Raw genomic sequence first — 27,904 nt, 5'->3', positions numbered from 1 at the left:
GTAAGGACCTCATAAGGTGAAACACTATGAAAAGTCTGAACTTGTTGGTTGTGAATTAAATAAAAAACTACCTAAAAATGAGGCTTTCCAAAGTAGAATCCCTGCTCCCCCCCCCCCCCCCACCAACTAACCTACGTCCGAATCTACTCTCATCCCTACTGTCTCTGAATTAAAATTGGGAAAAGGTCTTGGAAAATCGATTTTTTTCTTCTTTTCTTGTCTTTTTTTTGTGCATTGAAAACCAGTAAGTATGCCCAAATATAATAAAATCTGACCACTGAATGGTAAATATATTACTTCAATAACCACTGCATAGGCTACACTTTTAACGAATCTATTGAACTCGTCACAAAGAATGTCTGGTCTTCTAACCTAACATGGACCTCCAGGTCGAACATGAATAAAATAACCTTTAGTATATATCGAATAAAAAACGAAAAGAAAAGAAATGAAAAATCCAGCCTTTTAAGCATGCGAATAAGCCACAGTAACACCATTTGACTTACTGCAGCAGACTCGTTTTTTAGCTAATCAATCGATTCAGTTTATGTCTGCTTTGTAAAGATTGAAAGTAAATTAGATCGATTTCTGAATAGAGAAAAGAGCCATTAGGAAAGCTGGTCACGTTCTGAGTGTGTTGACTAAATGGAAGAGGAGAATTGACTCCCGCTTATAGGTGTTCCCCATTTGAATAGGAGTTCCCCATTTGAATAGGTGTTCCCCATTTGAATAGGTGTTCCCCATTTGAATAGGTGTTCCCCATTTGAATAGGTGTTCCCCATTTGAATAGGAGTTCCCCATTTGAATAGGAGTTCCCCATTTGATTTGATATTCGCAAGCTAACTGTAGAAAAAAAACACGTCAATGAATCCAAATTTTGGCAAATATTAGAAACTGTCCGTATGGACAATTAAAAGTCCCATTAAAAATTGAAGTTTTTTTTTGTCAAAATAGGGTCGAAAGGTAAATATTCTGTGTTCTCTTCCTGCAGTAAACGCATTTCTAAGAAAACAGATTTTATTTTAATATTGACCTGGGCTGGTCCAATTTTGACCCCTTTCATTCTTTGGGATTGAGAATCTAGCAAAAGAGTAATTAGTAATAATTATGAAAATCTATTTTAAAAAGTCTGCCATGTTTTGGATTCGAACCCATAACTTGTGGGATGAGGATGTCATGTCAGAGAGCTTTTGCATCTGACTGAGTGATTAGGGTGATACATCCCGTCGAGGTAGACCTATCACTACGATTTTTTTTTTAGATTGTAATTTGTCTATTCTGAATGTGTTTTGAAAGTAGTTTGTTTATAAGGGCTGTTTAAAAAAAATAATTCAAAGGCATGTTCTGGATATAAGTGATGTCTTAATTTGCACTTGACGTGAATATGTTCCTTGACAGACATGTGCGATCCTTTTGACTATTTTTTTCTGCTTGTACATCCGGGGAACAGAGTTGCCAACATGCAAACTTTTCGTGTGAAATGCACTCTTTTTTACCTCAGAGAGGACGCGGAAAAGTGAAAATTACTCTTTTTGGGTGTCGGTTTTCATTCGCTTTAAACGTCTGTAGTTGGCTTATTCGTCAAAAGTGCATTTTCCTAAGGAACAGGGTTACCAACTTTCATACTTTTCGTGTTAAATGCACTCTTTTTTTTTACCTCAGAGGGGATACAGAAAAGGGGGAATGCGCAAGTATTTTGACCTGTACTCTTTTTGAGGAAAAATTATTCTTTTTTTTACCTTGATTTGCACTCTTTTTAGACGCCGGCAGTTGGCAACCGGCGTCAGTTTGCAACCCTTCCAGGGAGTGTTCTCCCATTCCTTGCGGAGACGACCTTTGAAAGAAGTAACTGTATCTGCAGTCATTGCGTTATATGAAAGCTGATTAAATTTAGCATTATTTTTTATAAATTTATGTTGATGTAAAACATCGTGTATACAGTTTATTAAATATGCTCTTTGCCAATTTTCCTTGAGGAACATTCTTACTTCGTAGGGGCGTTGGGGACATCCTTCACGAGCCTTATTGGTGATATCTGTTGTACTTATGAGTAGTCTTACTGAAAAACTCTGATATGCTTGGTCAAAAATAATATCGTTAAAATAGAAGTATAACAATATATTTTTGTTTGTAGAAAAAATGAGGAAGGCTGGAGCATTATACTTAAAATTGTCATAAAATTAATGTCTTTTTATCGCTGATTTTTTGATAAGGTAGAAGTTTGTATTTCTGCAACTTTTAACGAAATAAACGATTCTGGTAGGTTTTAGTTGTTGAGCTGCATTATTATAAACAAACGAAGCAATATCGCCATCTGGATAATTCTTGTCGAAAGTTTTTGTGAAGAATATGTCTTCTGTCTGACTGTTTGACGGTTTCTTTTTCGTGTAGCTATGCTTTGACAAGTACATTCGTCTGTTGTTTGGGGTGCTATCATTTCATCTAACCGTCACAAGCACTAAACGTCATTTCGTCGACAAGGAAAATCCGTCTTAACATCGAAACGTCAGGACATCGACATTCACAATCGCTACCCGTCAGAACGTCGACACGTCAGTCCATCGACAGTCATAATCGCTACCTGTCAGAACGTCGAAAGTCATAATATTGACACGTCATAACATCTAAAAAATATTCTAGATGCTATGGCGTGTCGATGTTATGACACGACGTTCTGAAGGTTAGTGGTTCTAACGGATTTTCGTTATGTAAAAAAATTTATAAATTTATATAACAGTAATAAGTATATAATAGTTTAGAAACAAATTTTGGCTATATATTTGCACATCAGGGGGGTGGGGGTAAAGCATAGCATGTATTAAATACGTAACCTAACCTAACCTAGGTACCTTTCCCCCCTAAACCCCAAAAAAACTAAAGTTTTAAAATTTTCGCATGTTATGAAAACATTTTTAGATGCTATGACGTGTCGACGTTTTGACGGTTAGTTATAAAAAAAATTGTTGATGTTATGAAGTGTCGATGTTATGACTGTTAAAAAAAAAGGATTTATGCCTATTTGAACTGTTATTTGTGCATTATGGAAAGATAGGGGGGGGGGGGGTTCAAAAATACTTTGTTCAAAGGGTTATGGGGGTTAAGAAGTTGATTTTGTTCGTATTGTCTGTATTTCCCTGTTTAGGTTTATTGGAATAATAATCGATGCTGTCGATTAATTCTTTATTATTAATTCTTCTGTACAATCAGCTTCAAACTACAACAGGATCCATAAATTAAGTCTTGTGAATCTTCTTCCTAACTTTCATTGGTTGTTTTTAGGTCATTTTACCGAAATCTGTATATCAACAAGGATTGGGGTTGAATTGACTCTAGATTGGAACAAAATTCATAGATTGAATTTTATTGCTTTTTTCTAGATTAATCATTTTTTCCTTTATATCCAAATGTACAGGGATGAGAATTGTATAAAATAAGCTTCGCACATGAAACAGACTCATGGACTGGGTCTTGTTAAACATATCCTAGATTTTCTTTTTTGTTTTGTTTTTTCCAGGTTTACATTTCTGTAGGGATAAGGATTATATTCAATTAACTCCATAGTGTAACGAGGCTCATGGATTGAATCCTTTCCGTTTTTTCCCCCAGATTTTAGTAGGATATTTGTCCAGATTCTAATGCGGTCTTTCCTCTCGTTTCTGATTCTATATAGATAGGAAATGTATGCAATCAGCACAGCGTTATAGCTGGACATGTAAATTCAATCTTGCAGGCTATTTTCCAGATGTTCCAAGATTGCTTATCCGACCAGAAGAATTATTTTTACTGACAGTTTCCTAGCCGGTACGAACATTCAAACTGACGAAATTACCCACTCTTGCAAGTGTACTTTCTTCTATTAAGCAGACACTTTCTATATACTTTATAATATTAAGAAAGCATATTAGTTGACTTTCTATATTAAGCAGATTAAAGCTCTTTCTATAACATAGGGTAAATAATTACATTCTGTATACTTTCTGTATACTTATAATATTAAGAGTCTCTTATGGGGTGGAGGAATTAGAGGACGATGTCGGTTTGGTTTTTGGTGGTTGATGTTGTAGGTACTTGGGCGACTAGTGTTAGTTGGTCTGTTGATAATTGAAATTTGAATTGAACTAAATTTTGGATGAGTATATATTTGTTTTTCAATGTGTACTAGACAACCCTTTTGGACAGCCTTGAGTCAGGCTCTTGCGCAGCCCAAAAGAGGATTGCTGATATGTTGTAAATATTTCGTTTAGTAACACACACATATATATATATATATATATATATATATATATATATATATATATATATATATATATATATATATATATATATATATATATATATATATATATATATACTTAATTCTTTGAAGAGCTTTGTGACATATTAGCGCCTAATCCTACTGATAAGAACAGCCCTAACATGTCTTCCATGGAATTACTTGGTTCCAATATAACACAAAGAACAAGATTTTAGTTTTTTTTTGTGTTCCAGGTATCAGCATTGACTAGATATTCAGAGTAACGGTAAAAAAGACATTTGCAAAAATATTATACAATTCTAAGTATACAAGTCCTTTTTCAATACTGTTTGAAGTTGTTTTTATCTTATGTAAGTTAATTTAGAACCATTTATTTATAGTTTAATTTTGATGGTAAGAAAAGACCCTGAAACCTACGACAAAAAAAAAAGAAAATTAGCACAAACTGTGATAGATAGATTTACTAAAATGCCCGTGCCGAAAACTACACTCTGTCAAGAAAGTATTTTTACGCTTAACGCGGTGCAAGACAACAGACAGTGCAAGTCATGGCTACTTTATTGTCACCGTCTTAGCGTAGTAAGTCAAATAACAAATTGCTTCCTTGCCACAAAAATTTACGTAAAACCTTTAATGGTGACTCAAGAGACAATTCTTGAAAAAATGGATGCGCCGATCCTTAGAATATTTAATTTGGATCATTGGGAGTGTTAACTAGAATTCTATCTTGAGTTGATGCCAAGATGTGTGGTAGCTTCGTCCTACCGCAGATAGTAAATTTTAATTAAAATAACTAAAACACGGTGAATTATTGGTTAACCTTGTAGTTATGAACAAACAGAGGTAAAATTCAATCCTATTATGCGTGTTTATATACTTCGCTGGAAGTACATAAACACGTACAGCTTGGTTGTTATTGAGTCCAAAAGTTGCGTTAGCAGTGCGATTACCGAAAAGCAGGTCGTCCCCGAATGGGGTGGGAAAACGTCATAAGGAAGGATTTAAAGGAAATTGGAACTTCTGGGCAGAGCCTGATAATGGATGATTGGACCGATTGGGCAAAATCGGGCTGCGTATTTGAAAGGGCCCCGCAAATAAAAAAAAAGATTTTGAAATTTAAAGCAAATTGTTTTTGACGACAAGGGATAAGTTATGAGTTATTCAAATAATCAAAAATATATTTATTTTAAGTTTGCATTGCTGGATGAGATTTATTAAATGTTTTTATATAATATATCATTTATAATGTAGAAAACTGATACCCGTAAAAGTTAATGCCAAATTTATTGAATTTAATTGGAATAGTCCTTTAGGCTATTAGTGATATTTTGCACTACGTACTTGAACTACTTTACGTACGTAAATTACCATGTATGTATATTGTATTTAAACACTAATATATAGAGAGGGCCCCGCTATAAAAGTTTCAATCGGGCCCGCACCTATTCAATCCGGTCCTGCTTCTGTGCAGGGTTGCCACCAGACCAACAAAATTCGTAATGTCCAAGCCCTTAAAAACGTAAATTTTTCGTAACTTTTGATAGGAAAGTATCTTTTCAAGGCAGGGGGCCTTTATTTCACTATCAAGAGTGGCACTTAAAGGGGGGGGGGGTTGTTGCCGGTATAATTTGAAAAACATGTTTTTGTAATCCCATTAAAAACCATTCCTCAAAATTTTAAAAGGTATCTTTTATTATCTTAATTAAAATATTTGAAAACCACCCCTTCACCTTCCTTGATTTCAATGAATTGGAACTTTTTTTTTGCTTTTACAGCATAAACAACTATGCAATAGAGAAAAATCGAGTTGGTTCTGGTGCAATTTTGCCTTTTTTTTCGAGCAATTATGAATGATACGTTGTTTTTACGCAAGAAAACTGAAAATAAACTATTAAATTGATCTTCTTTCACCTTAAAAAAAAATCCGTGGAATGTGGAGGAATGAAACAAATCACGTGTATATTATGCATAGTGTGCATTTGCTCGAGTTCTGATAAGGTTTGCCTTACTTTGTTTTAAATTTGTCATTAATGCAAATTAGAATGCTTAGAAGAAGAAGACAAGTAAAGATTGTATTTTTATTTTGCAAAATCTAGATAAGCATCTCAAAGAAATGTGCTTTTTGGAATTAATTTAAAACTTACTTTTTGTCTAGATCTAAGACACAACATATAAGACACGTATACAGCGAAGCAAACATAATCAATTTGGGAGCATGGTTAAATCGGGAGTTTAATTTTTCCATTTTCTTGCTTTTCTTACAAGGATATCCGGGATTTCCCTAGAACTTGGGTAAGGAATTGCTCTTCTGACATGCATAAGATCAGTAACAGTTTTCAAATTCAGTATATTGCGGAGTGGGGTCTTTATCATTTTTAACTTAGAAAACTGACCCACTTTTACAACACGGGAAAGTGGTAAACGCGTCAATGTAAGCATAAAATTCGTAAAAATTGTACGTAAGGATTGTCAGCTCCATGTTTTAAATTGGCAACACACTTCCAAAATTTTACTACAGACATATTAACATGTAAATCTGCCACAGTTATTATAAAAGGAGCATGGCTCCACTCTGTGTTCAAAGTCTCAAGATCGATATGAGGGACCTCAGAGGGGGAGTTGGCTATAATGTCAAAAAAGTGATCATGATACTTGGAAGAGGCCTAGCATAAATTCGAAAATTCCGGCTCAACTAACCCATCTCTACCACGAAACGTTGGTATAGCCTTGGTTATAAACCATAATTCTCTCAATTTTACAGTTCCAAATATTTTGTCAATATCAGCTGTTCATAATCCCAAAAAAAAGAGCAAGTTTTGTGTATAACCTGATACTATGTTATATATAAACTGTGCTGTTGACTGAGAAAAATTCAAATTCAACTTAAGGAAGTTGGCTACTATTGACAAGATAGTGTTAAGTCTGTTTGCTTTCTCAATATCCTCACGTCATTGCAAATGGTAATCTCATGAAAGAGAATGTTATCATAACTTACTATGCGAGTAAGCGAAATGGGTATTTTCTCATACTAATAACTGAGTGATTTTGTGATAAAATGTCCGCGATGTGAAAGAATGTCGATTAAACTGATTCAGGGACGTACGCAGAGGGGGGGCCTCTGGGCCCGGCCCCCCCGAAATCTCGCGATTTTTTTCATTCTCCCATAATTTTCTGATTTTTCTCACAGAATAATGGGTTCGAAGGATTTGCCCCCCCTCCGAAACAAATTCCTGCATACGTGCCTGAACTGATTCAAACTGAAACAGCAGAATTTTTTCACGGGGGAAAAATAGATTGCTCAGAAAATGTACATTTTATCCATTATTCAAAAGCGTAACATTACTGTATCATAAATTCAAAAACGTACCAAAAATGGTACGAACGTAACCTCGGTGGCAACCCTGCTTCTGTGGAGTGAAGAGTAGCACTGGATAGATTTTGATGGAGGAGCGTGCATAGATTTGTTTGTTTCAGCCGGCTTGGTGGTGCAGTGAGTTGTTAAGCGGTAGGATTAGTAGTGCGAAAGAACAATACATATAGCATCATATAATGTACTGAGATTCAAAGATGCCACCATTTATCCAAAATTTTATTTAAACGAAAGATTCACGTCTTCTAAAGATGGTTTTTTTTAGATATCCATCAGATGTAGTGAACTAAGCCTTTTTTTGTCTATCACTTAATGTAAAGTTAAAAATCACAATTTAGTTTTCTTAATTTCACGAATTATCTACTCCATGTACTGCGAAGTATATATTTTATCGTTTTTTTTTTATCTTCGTCGCAGCCGGCGTTTAAATTACAAAATACTCATCTCTTCAAAATGCATATCAAAGTGAATTCGTAAACTGGAATGAAAATCGTTCGTTAACAACGTTTTGTTGGATTGGGTGAGAATCAAATATTAAAGACAAAGGAGGCACTTTAATCTTAAAATAGGCAGCTTTGATTATACTTGATCATTACTAATCCTATAGAATGATGAGCATTGCGTATTTTATTACTTTTTTAACTGACATGTTTTTCCTTTTTTGAGCGAACCTCGAAAATCAACAGAGACAAGGCTAAAATCTTTATTGAAATTCTTTTGTCACTCCCTTTTTCAAACTTTCCCTTAGATATTTTCCCCGAGTGTAATTAAGCGAGAACTGGTATATCACAATGGGGAACTATTAGCGTCAGAGCTGGGGCAAGCAGGGAATTCTAAGAATTCATTTATCAAAACTGAGAAGATCTATTCTTCTTGGCAATATCTTGGAAATGTAGTGTATAGTCCGATGAGTGGTAAATGATACAGAGCTGACTGATTATATCGATGATGACTTTGATCGATCAACATCGTTTCCATTCATGAATCTGTTTATTTTATCTAATTAAACACATGCATAGAGTCAAAACTCCTTATAATTTTATTTTCTTTTATAAATTAATTTTATGCCATTAAATTTAAGGTTTGGTTGTCCATTACTTAAACATTTGAAAAAAAAAATGCGGTTTTGAAAGGGGTGTCTACTCCGATATCTCCGTTTTCAACGTGCGAAACAAACCAGCAAAATTGGTCGTTCAAACTATTTTTCTTGACGTCCTGGGTGTCACAGGGGAGGAGGGAGGGGTATTTTTAGCTGGGAAGAACTTCCTTAAACCTTTGATTTGAGGAATGAAGAAATCCTTCATGGTTCATGAATAAAATGTTAAGACCTTCCCCTACTGTGGAGAAATTTTTACGGGTAGTCTTATTTAAAGTAAAGAATTAAAGACAATATATGTCTGCTTTTTTTCTACATTGCTTTAAATGCCCATTAACAAGATAAAGTAAGTTACGCTGGCTTCATATAGGCAAGCCTAAGAAAGGATTTAGTTGTTTTTTTATACAATTTTAAATCTGACTTTATCCTTATCTCTTTGGTCTTTTTACCCTTTAATTAAGAATAATTTTCGGTTTTTATTATAACGTTTTTTTTTGTTATTTTCTACATAATATGTATATTTATTACAAATCTATCTTTTGATTATGCATGATTATGCATTATTTAAGTTTTGGTTACCAATCAGCAAAAAACAGAAAGTGTCATTTATGCGGAAAATATTTGGTGTGTTCAACGCAACCTTGAGACAACGATAGTTTGAGGTTTTCAAGCATCCGGGAGCAGTAAATAATAATTTCATGCTTTGTTACCGACAATTTATAATTTTTATCGCATGGGCCAGTTCAAGCATGCTTATGCAAACTTAGAGCCTTGGGTAAAGCCCTGTTTTCATTATGGCCTTTTCAAGCCAAGTTGGCCGAGTAAAAACAGCTTTTTGTTCATCGAAAAATAGACTTTTCTTAAGAAATCCACTTCAAATGCGCCTTTCTGAGCCTTAAGAAGTACCAATACAGACTGGGGTAACCTGAAAAAGTAAAAAAGCACGGGCGACTTCGCCTGAAAAAGCCATAATGAAGAGATGGCCTAATACAATTGTGACAAGCCATGGTTTCACTGTCATGAATTTATCTATCTTTGTGCTTGAACCCCTCTTACTTATTACCCCTTCTCTTGCTCTGAGCTGGTGCTTGGGAGTATGCTTCGAGGTATAATTTCAGAAATTCGAGCTTTATGCCCGTGCCACATCATAGTCACATCAATCGATAAAGAAAGCCAAATATCATGAATGGCAAGGCGATTTTCTTGATTTTAGCGGCACACTTCTATTTAAAAAGCAAAAATTAAAATTGCAAGAAATTAGTTTAAAGAGTTCACTCCATCATTAATTTGAATCCAACTGTTCTCTACTAATACTAAGTCTTCTTAACTTTTGTTAGATTCCTCTCCCAGATAAAAAAACCGCTATTCTAAGTTTTCATCTTTTCTAGCTTTAAAAATTATGCCTTTAATCTTGACTTTGATTGGTCAGTCAAGAAATTTGGGTTTGAAAGTTGAACAATGTTTAACTCGAGAAATTACGAACGGCAAACGTAATTGGCGCTGTAGTCGTGCGTAGTTTTGATTTTATGACAAGTGTGACTATAATGTGGCACGGGCATTAGCATTTCTTAGTTCGGATGTCTCCACTTCTACTCTGCATTCTGGGACGTTATGACACACAGTTTAGTATGTACTATAGCATCTCTTTAGCCATCTTTAGCCTCATCAGTCTACGTGCTTCATCCTACTCTCAAAGCAGTAAGCGAACAAAAATAATAAAAATTTAAATATGTATACAGACTATCGAGTTTTTTGCATCAAGCGTTGTGTAGACACCGTAACTTATTCTTCGTGTATACGAAATGTGATTTTAGAAATTAAATTAGATCTGCATACTAATAAGGGTTTGAATTATTTTCCAAGATCAAGCTTGATAGATTGGAAATTTGTTTCAAAAGTCTCCAGAACTTGTTCGGGATTAGTATTATCCTGGTTGTTCATATTTGCATAGTGACTGTAGAGATGAATTATATTTTAGTTAAACTTTTTTTTTTGTTGCAAAACATTTTGCTATAGGTCGCGTAGATTTCTGTAGGTCACTAAAGGTTTCATTCAGAAAGGGATCAATAATTGTACTTATCCTATGCTAAAATTTAAACTAACTGAAATACACAAATTATTTACAAAGCTTGGAGCATAAAACAAGAAAAGATCTTAGTATAAATTCCGTTAAAACAGTATTATTAAATAAAAGGTTGGCATACCCTATAATGGTTCAATTTACCATATCTATCTATCTATCCGTCTTATATACATTTTCAAGTAGGTCTAGTAAATGGTCCCATAGGCCACGTAGGATGCTTCAATTTGGTTTAGTAAATAGTTTGCCGTTAGTTTATCGTAGTTTCCCAAGATAATTTTCATGGGAATTGCTATCAAATCTACCTTCTAGCCCCATTTCTGGCTTTATTAATGCTGAAAACTCAAAGAGCAGTTGAATGATGGCTATTTCAATAGAACAGAACCAAGTGCTTGACGTCTTTTTGAAAGATTAACCCTATAAACTAGATAGGCACTGAATGTTTTTCTTTGCTTAATATCTTTTTTAATATTGACTATGTCCTTCCAACTCTTATTTTCATTGGGACCATGGATGTTTTTTTTTATCAGATCTGGCATGCTCTTTCTTAATTTTGATTTGGAGCAAATACTTCTGCTACTACTGGCAGCTCGTCGTAGCACTAAGTCACATCAGGCTTGGAGCCAACAATCTTAACTAAATCGAAATAGAATCGAAAAAACTAAATCAAATGCCAGCTACCAAGGGCTGTAAATTCTTTTTGCAAAACGATGCGTAGCAAACTAGACAGGAGCTAAGTGTTTTCTGTGTAGTTATTCATAACTTTTGAGACATATCTTATGCTTCTAATTCATATTTACATTCTCTTAAATGAGTATTTTTTTTGCTTCAAATCTGGTGCAAACATTCTATTTTTGTGTGTGTATCAATTAAATAAAAACTATCAATATCTGCAAATTAACAGTAAACTACCCAGGGCTTTAGATTAGTTTTGCAAATCGTAATGAATAAACTTGGCAGAGACTGTTTATTTCATATAAATCCAAAAATTAATCCTAGGAGTAACGTTGTGATACCGACTCGTATTTTTGCCTTGCGGGCTGGTTATGTTCTCCATTCAACTGATGAGTCATCTATGTCTTGATTATGTAGTCACATTTTATTAACGTCTTTGTGTACCTTCCTCATTTTTCTTCATAGACGACAGACAATGATGCGGAGAGTCAAGCTGCCGCTGTTGCCCAAGCACAAGCTAACTTAGCCTCCTTAACCAATCCTCTTGCCTTTGCCCTGGCAATGTCAGGTCAGACTCAAGCTCAGATGGCAAGTCCTGATGCAACAACGAATACAACCGCAGCTATTTCAAGTCCAACCCCTGGTGGAAAAGTTGATATACCCAAACGACTCCATGTATCTAACATACCCTTCAGATTTAGAGATCCTGATTTGCGTGCAATGTTTGGGGTGAGTTTTCCCCTTTTTCTAATACTATTTCATTTCTTTTTATTTACAGTCTTTTCAAGTGTCACAGTTATGCATTTCTACTTACTAAAGGATTGTAGTGATTTTTTAGTTTATTTTTAGTTTTGAAAGTTTGATCGTAGATTAATTAAACCCAGAATGATGTCTCTTCTGTAGGAAATATGTGCCTAAAAACGGTTGGCTGAAGTAATGTACCTTGCTTTGAATGGCTTAAAACAGGCAGAACAATCTGTACAGGATTTACAGGTCTCATTAACGACACGCTAGTTGTCTGTTCCTTCATAGTTTGCTTGCTTTATTGAATTTATCTGTTTATATATCTAAATGAATTAGAGTAAGGTTTAGCCTAAAGTAGCCTAGAATTGCCAAGGAGCTTGTTATGCGTAGATGAGGCTGAGTCTTCTCCATTCCTCGAAAATATAGCTTTCTCATCTGTCATGTTCTCGGAAAGATGGGAGGATTTTTTTTTGACAAATAAACTGTGGTTTAGTGGCGTCCGTGAGGGTGGGACATATAATCCCCACCTATATTGTAGCCCTTCCTTGGTTTTAAGAAACACCTTTTTAGGGGCGTTATCATTGAAAAATTCCTCTTTTTCGTATTTTCTATTGAAAAAAAAAGACAAATTCCCCCCTCCTCACATAACTTTTTGTGAATTGACGCCACTGCCTTGTTTTAGGGCTAATAGTCTTACTTAAGTGAAAGCTTTACCATATTATCGTTTATAATGATTTTACTTTGCTTTCACAGACTGATTTAATGAACTCTTTAGTCCTTGAACACAATGCGATTTTGCTAATGAAAAGTTAAGAAAAAATGAATTGCCCCTTTTTTCATTTGAGATAGTCTATAAGATGGTCCCTTGAAGATTTTCCTCTTCCACGTGCTCTTTTTTTGCCTAATTTCTTTGTTGAAATGCTGCTATTTAAAGTAATGACAAAAAGACTTCGTGATTCTATTTCGGAAAAAACTATTTAAAAATTAGGTTAACTCTCCTCGAATTTCCCATTCCCAACGCTTTCTGAAAGGAATATTTTGTGAGGGAACACTAATTTTATGCTGAGAAGAAATATTCTATATCAATTTGCATAGCTTGGGTTTGCCCTGAATTGTCAACAAAGATTTTGATTCATGGTATAATTATTTTCGGAGCATCCTCCTTGTTTACAAATGTATTCAAAAGTGGCGAATAATGTAGAGGCAAAAAATTCAATTTTGTCGCTAAAAATTTCGAAGTTTCTAACATTTTTTAAATATTTTCGCTAAAAAATTTCCTATGTTATTCCAGTCTTAACAGGGATCTCATATTGCACTAACAATGGCAAGTACATTTAAAATTTGTGGATAGAAATTGCCCTTTTTTCTCATCTTATCGGCCAAGAATAATTTCCACTTTTGAGATAAAATTGGCAATAAAGAAAAATTAATTTAAGGAATAAATTAATTTTATTTCGTACAAACACGTCAATTAGATGAATTTTTGTATCTATTTTTTCCATTATAGAAAACGTCTCAAGACTCGCAGCCTCACATAATAGTCGGTGGCTATCTTTTCGACAAAAGAAAAAATGATTTTAACAACTGAACCATCCTGTCTTAGAATTAAAATTTAGAAGCTGAATATTATATTTAACATCCCAAATGTGATAAGAATGGAAATTAAAAGTTCTAGTACCCTTTTTAAGTGATAAAAAAAAATGGAGGGCAACTAGGCCCCCTCCCACGCTCATTTTTTTCCCAAAGTCACCCGATCAAAATTGAGATAGCCATTTTGTTCAGCATGTTCGAAAATATTATAAGTATGTCTTTTAGGATGACTTAATCCCCCGAAATTCCCGGAGGGAGGGCTGACAGTTCTGAACTTTACCCAATATTAACATATAGTATTGGTTATTGGGAAGTATACAGACGTTTTTTGGGGAGATTTTTTCTGGTAGTGGGGGGGGGGTGGGGGGTTACGTGGGCGGATCTTTCCATGAAGGAAGTTTTAATGGGGGAAGGGATAATGCTATGAAGGGGACGCCGGACATCCCAACATTATTTAAAAAAGGATCAGAAATTAAATATAAGAAAACAAGTTTTTCAACTGCAACAGCAGCAACATCAAAACTTTAAACGAACTGAAAGTATTACATATATGATTGGATTCACCCCTTAGTCAATACCTCGCTCTTTAAGGCAAAGATTTTTTAGTACTTTCATAAGAGCTATTTATTCTAATTAATAATATTCTAATTAACAAATCCCAAATGATAAGAGAGGAAATTAAAATTCAACTGGGACGAAAGGTATAACGAAGGGCATATAGGATTACCCTGAAAAATCACAATACAAATTCTACGCAAAATATTAAACATTTGTTATATTTATTTTAACTCCTTTTTTTACTTTTCCTTTCCATTGATCTGAAGACAAAAGAGCCAATTTTATCAAAAGTATTTTTATGTATTGTATTTCTAATAATTTGCATGTGCATTATTTTACTAATTTATTTATCGTAGGGTAACCTACGTTTATACAAGTTACAATCAATAAATTAAGTGTAAAAACCAAGGATATCTTTTTTTTCAGAAAATTTCAGATTGGATCCAAGTAAACATGAATCTTTCATTAAAATTCAAACTGTACAAATTAAAAATAAGCCTTTTTTTCTATTTTGACAATTCTGCTAAGTAATATTTCATTTGAATGACGCCAGATTCATTCGCATTTAAATAGCAAAAACGATACATGAAAGTTTTGCAATAACGTCTTGCATTGTCTAAAAGTTGTTTTATATAGACAATCTTGAATAACAAAATCTAAATATCACAAATGGAAGGGCATCAAGATTTTAGAAATGATTTGATGTGACATGGCTCAATTCTGTTATGTAAGGTGTAACTTCTCTGCAAGATTTAATTTCTCCTTTATTTATCAAAGAATAAAACTATGGAATAGTAATAAGGTAAAGAAAAAGGTAAAGAATACGGCGTTAGACTTTACAGTCCCTACCGGCGGTGATGATCTCCGTTTCTTGGCCCTTCAGCCAGGAAGTACATTGAGGGGTTGATAGCCAACCATCATGTGCTTTCACATACCCTTCCTGTTTACCTTCCCCAGATTACTCCAGGTACCCATTTAAAGCTGGGTCGACTCTGGCTGAGCTTACAGAGTCACGCCACTGACCCCCGTCCCAAACCAAATAAATGGGTACGCTAGGATTCGAACCCTCGTCCTCTCGGACAAAGGATCCTAAATCCAGCGCATCAACCCGGCTAGGAATAGTAATGTACGAGTACAAAAGGTTTGAAGAATTTAGAAATAAACCTAGGGAGAAAAAATGTGTTCTAATAATGGGTTTTAATTTATTGCTAAAGTTGTGTTTCTTTCAATGGTTGAAATATTTGGATTTTTTTTCAATAAAACTTAACTGACTAAGCCTATAGCACTAAAGTTTCCTCTTTTATCAGTTTCCTATGCTCTTCAGTAGCAATTCTTTAAGCTTTTAGGAATCATTTTTTGTACACCTTTTGGGTTATCCACCAAATAAATATTTTCTTAGGCTTATAGGATTTGATTTAAGCCATTTTTTCGTTTTTACTGTGTATATCAATTTTTTTAATTATGTTTGCCGAGGCACTGTTGCCAAGTGAAGGAATACATTGAATGCATTAAATCTAAGAGATCTTTTGCGGAAGATCAGCTCAATTCTATAATTTTTTTTTCTTCATTTATCTATTGTTTAATGTAGGCCTAAGTCGTGCAGTATAGCCGAAACAGGAAAAATAGAGGGGTACTAGAAATTTTATTTACTCTCTTCGAGTGTTCTTGAAGACATTTAAATTTTTAACTCGTCCACAACTGCGCCCCTTCTGCTGTCATCGTGGGAAAATCGGGGTTATTGCTAACCCCGCTATTGAATGGGCCAACCTTTTGGTGTAAAGGATACACCAGGACCTTTTGAATGGTTTTACTTCATCAAAATGACTAGAAGCTATATCATGTAGGCTATGTGTATAGAGGGCACATACCGAGGAAATACCTATACGCCATAGTTGGAGGGTGGTCAAACTTAACTACGAACTGAATACACAAGCATGCATTAACGTTAATTTTTTAAACCCTCCTCATTGCCTGTAAGGCTGCTTATAGGGGGAATGGGATGACATCATTTTTTTAACGAAAACGTGTTAAAATTCGTAAACTTCTGGACTTCAACTATTGATGCAAGGTGCAGTAGGCGTACCTAGGGATGTGGCTTTAGCTATAAAAAAGTCAATTTTGGTGTTTTGATGCAATATTTCTTATTTCAGACGGAAAGTTCAAACCTGGCTCTCCTCCTCCCCCCCCCCCTTCTGCCCTTGAGTCAAGCCTGGGTTAACGCCAATGAATCAAAGTGCTTGAAGTATTATATTCTAGAACATCATCAATTCCGTCTCCCCCCCCCCCCCAACAGGTGTGTGGGCTGTCTGACCATATCCTACCTCCTATTAAGTCTAGAGAGTCATAATTTTGGATCTTGTTCGCCTGCTAAATCATCTTATTTGCAGAAATGGGCATCTTTATTTTACAAAATCTCTTATTACCGAAGGAGTTAATTTTTGATAGCTATCTGCATAGTGCCTGTTTGTTTAGGCTAGCCGATTTTCCCATCAGCCAACAGATGTGTAAAGGTTTTCGCTGTAAAATTTTATTGTCCGTTGTAAACTTATTAAGTCCTTTAAAACTGGATTTCGCTTTTCAAGGCGTTATCCTGTTGCGTGGATGGAAAAAGGTTGGCGTAGACATTACGCCACATCGCTCTTTTTCTCCTTTTAGTTGCAGCTTATGTCTCCCATCAATTCTTCCTTAATCTATTAAGTTTCTGAAGTAAGCAATCGGATTGATTCAATCAAGGATTAACTTGATCTTTTATTGTTTCTGGCGTTACATCCATTCAGCAAAATAATAGTAGGCGAAACACTTGGATGGTTAGGATTTATCCCAAAAGCTCATTTGCAATGAGGTGCTGCGGGGAAAAGGGATTCAGCTAATTTTTGGAATCTGTTGAATGAAGGATGTTAAATCATGCTTTTTGACAGCCCATCTGAGGCCAATCAGTAAGCCGAACGTCCTTGAATTGGCTGGTAAGAGATCATAAGAAATTATTTAAAAGGGAAACTCCTGTGATAAGTGAAAAGTAGGGCCCTTAATAGATTGGGAGGGAGGAGAAGCGTAGGTAGCTGCGTGATAGCCTTACGCGACTCGGCGCTGCGATGAGTTTGGGTCATAGCAGCAATAGTTCGCCTTTTTTGTCTTGTTTTAGATTCCTTTTGTACGAATACGTTGAACAAAATTCATCCAATTCACAACAATGTAGAGCTCTGTAGATGCTCTGAAGTAGCATATTGACAGTTTCCATCCTTTTTTGTCGAAAATCCAAATAGAGCTGCCCAAACACCGAGTTTCTAATGATATTTGGGACAGTTTTTTGTAACACGAGTGATCTGGGAAAGGGAGCTTCAGCCCCTACCACCTCTTCTCCCTGGATATTTACTCGAATAAATGAAACCGAGAGTATAACCAGGGTTGTGATTCAACTGGAATAGAGAATCCATCTTTGGCTCTGAGATAGTTACTTTATTGGTTAGAAACAATAATTTATAAGTTAACAATAAAAACTTTTCGCTCGTGGCGTATTTTCCACCTTGTATCGTCACACCACACATTCAAGGGTGCGTATAGCTAGATGATGAAAACACAGTTTTCTAACTTCTTACAAGAATAATCTTTTGCTCGAAGATTTAAAAGAGAAAAGTTTGTAAAAACTACTGTGTGTAGTTGTGTGACTTTGCTGTGGTGCATAGTACATAATACTAAGGTAAGTACTATTTTAGCTTGCATGCGCTTAAGCAATAATATTAAAAAATATAATTCAAATGTGAAAAAAATCAAATGTGAAAAAAATACCTAAAACTTTACGGAAAGTATAAGAAACTATTGAAATAATAGTGCTATTTTCGATGCTTTAGGTGGTTGGGGTGGTGGCGGTCACAGAAATCTTGAATAAAACCTATTAAAATTTACCTCTTCTGATTATTTTTGAAGCGCTAAAACTACCCCAAACTTTACGAAAAATACAAGAAATTATGGACGAAATTGAGCTATTTTCAATATTTCTTGGGGGCGCGGTGGTGGTGGTGAACACAGAATCAATCTAGAATAAAACGTGTTAAAATAGAGCTCTTATAATTCATTTTGAAGCGCAAATGCTTTGCACTCATCTTTTAAAGACGCAGGTTTATTTACCTTTCATAACAGGTGTGAGGCCCGGAGTAACAAGTCCAAGACCCCGGAATTATATACGCAATCTTTCAATTATGGAAGCTCTCGGAAAAACTGCCCGAAAGGGATCTTTTTTACGCGTTAGCTCAGTCTAAAAAAAAATCAGATACACCCTCTTGGTTAAGGCAAAGTAAACTGTATGCGACGCTTGTTCGGTCCATCTGAGATTGCTGGTGGATTTTTCTAACACACCCATCGGGGATTGCACGTCAAGTGTGAGTGCTACCCATGCAAAAAGTAATTTTCCTTGTTGTTCAAGGCGGGAGACTGTAATTTCCCTCCACAAGGTTTTCGACCATGTTGATTCTAATAGTGCACTTTTTCTTTTCATTTGACGCCATTTTTCGATGGGTTTCATTTTTTTTCAAATCATCGTAAATTTTCGCAATAAACTGTTACTTTTAAGATTAACTGAAATGATAGCTACCATTCCTTAATCAGTTTTGGATGACAATTTTTTTTCACCGGGCAGTTTTTTTTTTAAACGTGTTTTTTAGCTGATGGGCTGTGGTTCGCTCTTTACTAGGTTGCTGCTGCAACCATGACACCTATCTGGATTTACACGTCAAGTGTTGGTATTTTGTTTTATTTTAGCTGCTGCTTTATGTCAAAAAGAAGTAGTAAGGAAAAGGAATGCGAGGATGTTTTGGTCAAAAACCCTAGATCGATGTGTTTGTAGTAAGATTCATCAGAGCTCTTTATGATAGATGTTAACTTTATTTCATTTAAAGTTTTTTCTTTTTATTTATAATAGAAGTACGATCAATTTTCTTCGAATTTTTTCCTGTGACAGCTATCAAGGAAACTGTAAAAGGAACTAAAAATATTTCTTAACTGTCAAAAATTGAGAAACTCAAAGGAATATCAGGATATTCATTATTTGCGTTTTCTAGAAAATATACCATATTAATTATTCTCTGGATACATGTACTTTTTCTAAGATATTTTTTAATCTTGAAGAAGAAATATCTTGAATCTTCCTTTATCTGGAATCAGAATACTTATTAACGTTTTAAATCTTTAATTGTATTAAATAAAAAAACGAGCTTTTTTAACTGAAAGTAAGGAGCGACATTAAAACTTAAAACGAACAGAAATTATTCCATATATGAAAGAGGTTGTCCCCTCCTCAACGCCTCGCTCTTTACGCTAAAGTTTTTCATTGTTTAAAAAAATTGAGTTGTAATAAAGTCAAAATTTAGCGTAAAGAGCGAGGCGTTGGGGAGGGGACAGCCCCTTTCATATACAGAATAATTTCTGTTTGTTTTAAGTTTTAATGTCGCTCCTTACTTTCAGTTAAAAAAACTTGTTTTTTTTATTTAATTTTGGAACGTTTTTGAAAAAATGCAGGTTTTAATCTTGGCTCACCGTACATGAATAATTAAAACAAAATTTGCATATTAATTTACTTTTATTTGGTTAAATGGATTTCTCGAAACTTGTTTAATTTTATTTACGAACATTTTTATTTGTAATAAATATACGTAGCTTACGAACTAAATTACGTAACGAGCTTCTATATTCATATATTTTTAATACGTATATTAGGGGGTTCGCCCCCTAGTTAATACCTTGCTCTTTAAGCGAAAGTTCGAATTTTGTTCCAATTCTTTAAAAAGGACCGCTTAATCACAAAGGCCGTTAATTAGAATAAATAGTTCTTATGAAAGTACTAAAAAATCTTTGGCTTAAAGAGCGAGGTATTGACTAAGGGGTGAACCCAAACATATATGTAATATTTTCTGTTCGTTTAAAGTTTTGATGTTGCTGCTGTTGCAGTTGAAAAACTTGTTTTCTTATATCTAATTTCTGATCCTTTTTTAAATAATGTTGGGAAGTCCGGCGTCCCCTTCATAGCATTGTCCCTTCCCCCATTAAAACTTCATTCATGGAAAGATCCTCCCACGTAACCCCCGACCCCCCCCCCCCGACCCGGAAAAATATCCCCTAAAAACGGCTGTATACTTCCCAATAACCAATACTATATGTTAATATTGGGTAAAGTTCAGAACTGTCAGCCCTCCCTCCGGGAATTTCGGGGGATTAAGTCATCCTAAAAGACATACTTATAATATTTTCGAACATGCTGAACAAAATGGCTATCTCAATTTTGATCGGGTGACTTTGGGAAAAAAAGGACCTTGGGAGGGGGCCCAGTTGCCCTCCATTTTTTTTTATCACTTAAAAAGGGTACTAGAACTTTTAATTTCCATTCCAATGAGCCCTCCCACGATATTCTAGGACCACTGGGTCGATACGATCACCCCTGGAAAAAAACAACAAAAAACAAATAAACACGCATGATCTTTCTTCTGATCTTTCTTCTGGCAAAAAATGGAAAATTCCACATTTTTGTAGATAGGAGCTTGAAACCTCTACAGTAGGGTTCTCTGATACGCGGAATATGATGGTGTGATTTTCATTAAGGTTCTATAACTTTTAGGGGGTCTTTCCCCCTTTTTTCGAAAATCAGCCAAATTTTCTTAGGCGCGTAACTTTTGATGGGTAGGACTAAACTTGATGAAACGTATATATTTGAAATCAGCATTAAAATCTGATTCTTTTGGTGCATCTATTTGTATCAAAATACCGTTTTCTAGAGTTTCGGTTACCATTGAGCCGGGTCGCTCCTTACAGTTCGTTACCACGAACTGTTTGATTAAGTGAAAGATTATTGTAGTGGTGTACTGACAGGGGTGGATGAAGGAGATAATATGCAGCCTATACGTATATAAATGTTTCTAACTAGCTTATTGCTTCTAATTAAAAGGAAAATTTTTATGCAAGTTATATATAGCTGAACTTCAACAATTACAACCTGATTTTATTTAGAGGTTTGCTTTTTCTGATACATTACGAAACTGCTTCTGGATTTTTACTATTGTTGCTTTCATCATCAGTAACTAAATCCTGATTATGCCTCAATTTGCTTGTTGTTCAGAGGTTTTCTGTTACCTGATACATTGCTAAACTGTTTCCGATTTTTTGCTATTGTCGCTTTTCTGACACGTAACGAAACAGTTTTCTGAATTTTGCTATAGTCACTTTCATCGTCAAGAGACAATACAACCCGAAACGAACCGAAATAATAGTCACCATTCCTGGTTCAGTGTCAGATGGCAGTTTTTTTTCACTAGGCTTTTTTCAAAACACGTTTTTTAACTTTTGGTTACTAAGGGCTGTGGCTCGCTCTTTACTAGTTTGTAGCTACCGCTTCAACCATGACCGTATAGCTCAGTCATTTAATATCGGACTTGAACCTAAAAGAGAAGTATGCTTTGGTTGCGAAAGATGATTGCCAAAAGGCAGTCAGATTTTCCTTTGCCTTTTTTTGGTTAACTTATCGTTAACCAATGATTCGAGGGCGGAGCGAAGCTGGGATGTGACACAAACTATCTGAAGAATGTACAAATTTTTTCGGACGTTCTGACTATGATTGACAAGTCCTGAGTATGCCGTAATGTTCCTGCTGTTATTATGAGGCTCAAGATATATGTAATTTTTATTTAGAGTGTAGTTTAAGAAACGTTTTTTGGTTTTAAACCGAAAATTTGGTTTTTAGTTTTCTGTTAATTCAACAGAAAACCACAATTTCTGTATCAATGAGGTGTTGGCCATTCAAGTTAACCTGAAAACTCGGATTAAAACCAAAGACTTGGTTTTAAAAAATGTAATTTTCATATGTTATTTTATATGTTATTTATAACATTATTTATAAAAATTATTATGAGTTTTTCTCTCCAAATATTCCAAGAAGTCTTACATTAGCCGGTCAGGAGCCTATTCGATTAACCTCGTTTTTTTAAATTGTTGATACATTGGTGTTTTAGTTTTGTATAACAAACGAACCAAAAGTAATTGACCATTCTATAATAAATTGTTTTTTAGAAGCCAATTTGACTGAATACATACTAGTACATCTTTAAACAAACAATCATTGCTCAAACACATGGGAAGAAATAAAACCTTTGTTATTTCTCTACATGCTCTGTATAGTTAAAACAAGCAATGTATCATATTTGTCATTTATATCATGTTTTATGTTGTGAATGGATTTGGCATCTGAGACTCGTGCGTTTTATCAAGCAGCAGGCGAGTAGACTTTAAATTGACTGAATAATAAGTCATTAAAATTTGAACGTTTTTATTAGATTAGTTATGGTCAATTCTGTATTTGTATAGATGGCATGCAGATAGTGTCAACTGCAGTTTCTAATAAAAGGTTATATTGAACTGTTATCTATATGAAAATATTGGGATTGGGGAAAAAATTAATGTTTGTTAATCTGGGTTGGGGGGAATTTGTTTTTTCGATTTCTCAATGAAAATACCCAAAAAGGATATTTTCCCATGGAAATCCAAAAAAGAAGGGTATTATTGAAATCTACTGGGACAGAAAAATCTGTCCTTTCTTTGGGTCACGGGCCACGATGTAGATGTATCTGTATACCATTTGAAAGGTCTTGAAATGACCTTCAATTCAGTTCAGTTACATAAAAAGAGTTAATTTATTTGAAAATTTTTACGCTCATTGCCTCCTAAATTTATAATTTATTTCATCTAAAGTAGTTTTTTTCATAGTATTGTTTTCTGTCATCACTTTTATCTCTAGTTGGATTTTTTTTTTATATTTTTGGAAGTTTAAGAGTTTGATCATTGGAAACAGAAAAGCAACCGTCTCTAGTAGCACAGTCTGCAAGTCAGTTCTTTGACATACTTCAAAAATCTTGTTTTTCGTATTAAAATACTAGAAACGTGAACTATTTTCGCTGCGCAGAATAATTCTCTCTTTCTCTTAAAAGCGAAAGAAGTTTTTAATTTTATTTTCGGCTTTGGTATTGTAACCAAAAACATCCTGGGTTAGGTGTTTTCGAAACAGCTCAAGAACTCGTTAGAACCAGAAGAGTTTGTCTCTAATTACTCACTCTGAGTGCCTGTGACACTACATACTTCAAAAATCTTATCTTCTGTTGTTCTCTTTGAGAGAATCTTGAAGAGGATATATTTTTTGTGTATTATACACAGATTTCTAAAAGAGTAGAAACTTAGATTACTTTTTGTTGCAGATAATGCAAAGACATCTGTTCATTGTTAGAATTTAAAACAATGATTCATTTCTCTTACGAGCAAAAAGAGCTCGTTTTATTTTTCGGCTTTGGTATTGTAACCAGAAACATCTTAGGTGAGGTGTTTTTGCATATTTCATGAGACACTCGTTATAAACAGGAAATAATATGTTTGTAATTACATAGTCTGTATGGTGAGGATACAATTTTAATCTTGTCTTTTGTCCTTCTACTTCAGAGGATGCTGAAGAACAACATTTTTATGTAACGTGCATAGATTGAGTAGAAATTGAATTTTTTTTTTTTTTAATAATACAATCTTATGTATTTAATGTCAAGAAGATCGCGCTTTGCTGTTTCAACTTCCAAAAGCAAATTGTATTATTATTTTAGACCAAACTGATTTGAGTAAGAGTAAAAATATTTCGTCTAAAAATCCTATAGGCAATCCTTAAAATATATAATTTAGCGTATTAGCTATGCCGAACAGGCATTATCTGTCCAGTCATATTATTCAACAATTCTGCTTACATTAGTTTTCCCGACATTAACCAAAGACACCAAGGTTTCTTGTTCATCTTTCAGGAATAAGAAAATCTTAACCTATTAGTATATAAATCCGTGAAAGTACTCTCAATATAGTTTCTGGTTTTATAACGGTTTATGGGCTTTGCAGCTGGAAAATAGAGTAAAATGTAGTTTCTGAAACAGAACGATCAAAATATATGAGTATATACAATAATTGCCTCATACCATAAGTTTAATTCCTTAAATCCGTGCTAAAGAGTCTTTAAGTACGCGTTTTTCATTTTTTTTTTTTTAATCTCAATATTTCAGTTAATGTGGAGTAAAATATTCAGTTATCACGTGGTCAGACATTTTAGGTGCTAGTTTTGCACCCTTTGTGTTTTGGTCTTAATTTTTTAATCTATAATTAAATCTATATTTTAATTTTTAAATCTATTTTTAATTTTAAATTTATAATATTTAATTTTTAATATTTTTTAATCTATGTTTTAATTTTTTAATCTATATCCAATTCAGAAGAGGTAAACATGTCCTGGCTTCTCTTGTTTTTAGTTATCTAGAGCTACCCCTTCCCCCTAACATCAGTCTCCAAATGAAGCCTCGTGCATCTATATTTCATTGTAAAAACAAAGTTGACATTCTTATACACTTCCATAAAATTAGATCTGTTTTTTTCCTCTTTGGGAAAACATTTGCTTTTCATACCATACACAAAATCATTCTGTCCGAGAGAATTGTCACCATTTCTTAGCGTCTTGATTTTCAGTAAATTATTATTGGATGAGCCTCTCAGCATATATTATTTTCCGCTTTTTTGCAATCGCACTGGTTCGTTTAGTTTTAATTGTTTTTTTTAGATCATCATTATCACGGAAACAATGACGAAATTCCCATCAATTAATTTAATTACGATAGTTGCATTGAACAATTAACTTAAGACACAAATGAAAGGAACTCTTGGATATTATAATTGGGAAAACTTTTCAAATGTTTCCAATTAGTTAAAGGATACTTTAGCAACTGAGTATATAATTAAAAAAAAGTCTGCATGCGCATATCATCCCCATTGGCTTTTGTAGGAATTTATATGCGCTTTTAAGTTGTCTCCAAGCTTTAAGAGTCACGTTTTTTATTCACTTTTAATTGCAGGTTTTCACCACTATACAATCATGTAATCACTAGTAATTAATTGATTTGTGGTAGTAGTATTTGATAATTATTATGATGGATACATAGAAGGAACTACTAAATTTTTGAATACGGAAAAGTTTTCAGGTGTTTCTAATTAGTTAAGGGACAATTGTTTACCGTTTTTGTCACCTTGGATAATATTGCATGTTGTAAACACCTTATTCATTCGTGTCAGCATTCCATAGTGGATAGTTTCGTATCCATGCTTTTGTGACAAGTCCCGCCTTTTGTTTAAATATAGCTTTAAGGGGAGGGGAATTTTGAAGTTTGCTAACTTTAGAACTGACTTTTTGATGTTGAGGGGAAGGGAAAGGCTCTTGAAAAAATTCGAGAACAAAACTTGTTGTCACAAATTGGATAAAAAGATGAACTTTATCCACTTTTTGAAACATCCATTGTTAAGTATAAGGCAGATAGATATGACTCCCTAGTGAACATCGCTATTTATAGAAAACATTTGTAATATTTGGGGAGGGCCCATAAGATAATTAGCTCATATAACAGGAGGAAACCGGGAGATGGGGAATCTGGGTTTTTATTGCGGTCAAGTAGATTCAGGAGGCTGTTGTCATTAAAATCATATTGCATGGCATGTCTTCATAGTTTCTACAAAAAAAAAACGTTTGAAATATTCATTTGCTCAAACAAAAATATTCGTTTGAAGAGTTTGAAAAGCTCAAAGTTTTATATATTCATTGTTACTTCCCTGTCTAAACTAGCCACAAAAGCCGTTGGGTGACGGGCATAAAAAATAAAATAAAAACGTAGCTTATGAGGACCATATAAAAAAATATTGCTTCTGTCCCATGTGCGGGAAAGAGGAAGATTTGGTTCATTTTGTTGGGAAGTGTAGTGAATTAATAGATTTAAGGAAAGAATTGTTTGGGGTTGAGGTTTGGGAGAGAGATGAGATAATAAATTTATTAGCAAGGAAAGATGTGGGAGGTATAAAGAGATTTGAAAGGTTCCTGACGATGGATATAGAGCATAGAGAAAGGTTTTATGAAGATTAGGGGTGAGGGTGATATTTCACTAGCCTAGATTATACTTTTGTGCCAATTTAAGTTTGTATGAAAGTGTCTTTGATTTTGTGACCACGGCCCTTTGGGCTTTTGTGTCAATAACTTCTATTCTATAAAAAAATATTCACCCCTTCCTCCAAACACAAAATTTTAAGTCCGCCACCCCCTGCCCCTACCCCCCCCCCCCCAAAAAAGAGATTTTCTATAAAAAAAAAGAAACAACAAGAGTAAAAGCAAAGATATATCTTTCCTCAGAGATTTAAGGTTGTACACGGGACAACGATATTTAAAATATTTAAAATCCTTATTAGTTTTTAGATACCAGCGAACTATTATATCTTACTAAAGATAATCAATTCGCAGATTAAAAATTTAGTACCGTGTTTCGTTTATATAAAAATGTATGTTTTATATAAATAAATGAAATGTATGTTTTAAATGAAACAAGGAAAATATGCAAATCTAAAAAGTAAATAATTTATTAAAATATAATCTTAATTTGTATAATCGGTGTTTGTTTTGGGTAACAACCCCTTATCCTGGAAAAATATAATTGACTGTTCTTCGATCGTTGGCAAACCCCAAATCTTAATTTGAACATCTATGGTGATACACTATATTATACCACTATACAGTGCAAACCACAGTTTATATAATTATCCAATATGATTATTCCCTATCTCACCCATTATAAAAAACCGGACCGGGGTGCGAGTGCTCCGGAGAACGTTTTTGCAGATAGAAACACAAGCGGCATCAGATCTTTTCACGGGTAGACAAGTCAGACTGTGATCTAATCGGAAACAAGTGGAACCCGCTATTACGAATAGTGCACTTTGTAACCATTCCTCATTGATAGACGCAAACACACTGATCCACAAATGAAGAAAGAAGTGGGAGGAGCTTTTTGTTCGCACCGAGAACGAAGACCAGAAATGATCTGCGATAAGCTTACTGGATAATTATATAAACTGTGTTGCAAACTAACTGGTTATTGTCCTATCTGATCCTCGCGATCCAAATTCTCGAGATTTTATCTCATCTTCACAATCCAAATTCTCGAGTGTTTCTCGTATAATACATAAGTACCTATTTTTCACAGGTCCTCACAACAGAGGTTTTTTTACTTTATGCCTGCCATCCGAGAGGGCCTTTGAATGATTAAAATGAATATCATATTGGTGATCTTGGTCTAAATCAGTTTATTGAATTTCCATTGCTTATCTTCTTTACAGTTTTTAGGATTCTGTTTCGGCTGACTGCCAAATGAGGATGGCTTACTAAGTATATTTGGCAGAACCACAAAAATTAAATGGGAGAGGGTTGGGGCAAAGTTTGTTCAGAAGGAAGCAATGTCAATAATAATAAATCACTTAGGACTCTGACACAAAATCAATAAGACAATCACTATAGAATCTTTCCCGGAAATAAACTGATTGCACTTTTGCGTCGTTTATTTAGTTCTTTTTTTCTCCGTTGGTTAACTAGAATTTTTTTTCTTTTTACATTTCTAATAAATGAGGAGTTTAGGGAAGCTGAAGCATAGTGGAATGCATTTTAGTGCTACG

At 34.4% G+C, this 27,904-nt stretch overlaps 1 protein-coding gene across 4 annotated transcripts in view; it reads left to right on the top strand.

The window, feature by feature from the left end:
* The window catches only part of Rbfox1 (RNA-binding Fox protein 1), a 299,703-nt gene that overhangs the window by 212,869 nt on the left and 58,930 nt on the right, over positions 1–27,904 (top strand). For all 4 annotated transcript variants that reach the window (XM_089103487.1, XM_089103488.1, XM_089103489.1 and 1 more), the window contains one exon: positions 11,942–12,205. In XM_089103487.1, the coding sequence (XP_088959613.1) occupies positions 11,942–12,205 (264 nt within the window). The remainder of the gene's footprint in view (positions 1–11,941; positions 12,206–27,904) is intronic.

This window comes from Artemia sp. Qi Xiang Cuo, chromosome 17 (genome assembly GCF_049724085.1).
Source record: "Artemia sp. Qi Xiang Cuo chromosome 17, ASM4972408v1, whole genome shotgun sequence".
Classification (NCBI taxonomy): Eukaryota; Metazoa; Arthropoda; class Branchiopoda; order Anostraca; family Artemiidae; genus Artemia; species Artemia sp. Qi Xiang Cuo.
Note: the sequence above shows the minus strand (reverse complement) of the source record. Positions and strands in the feature narration are given on the sequence as shown.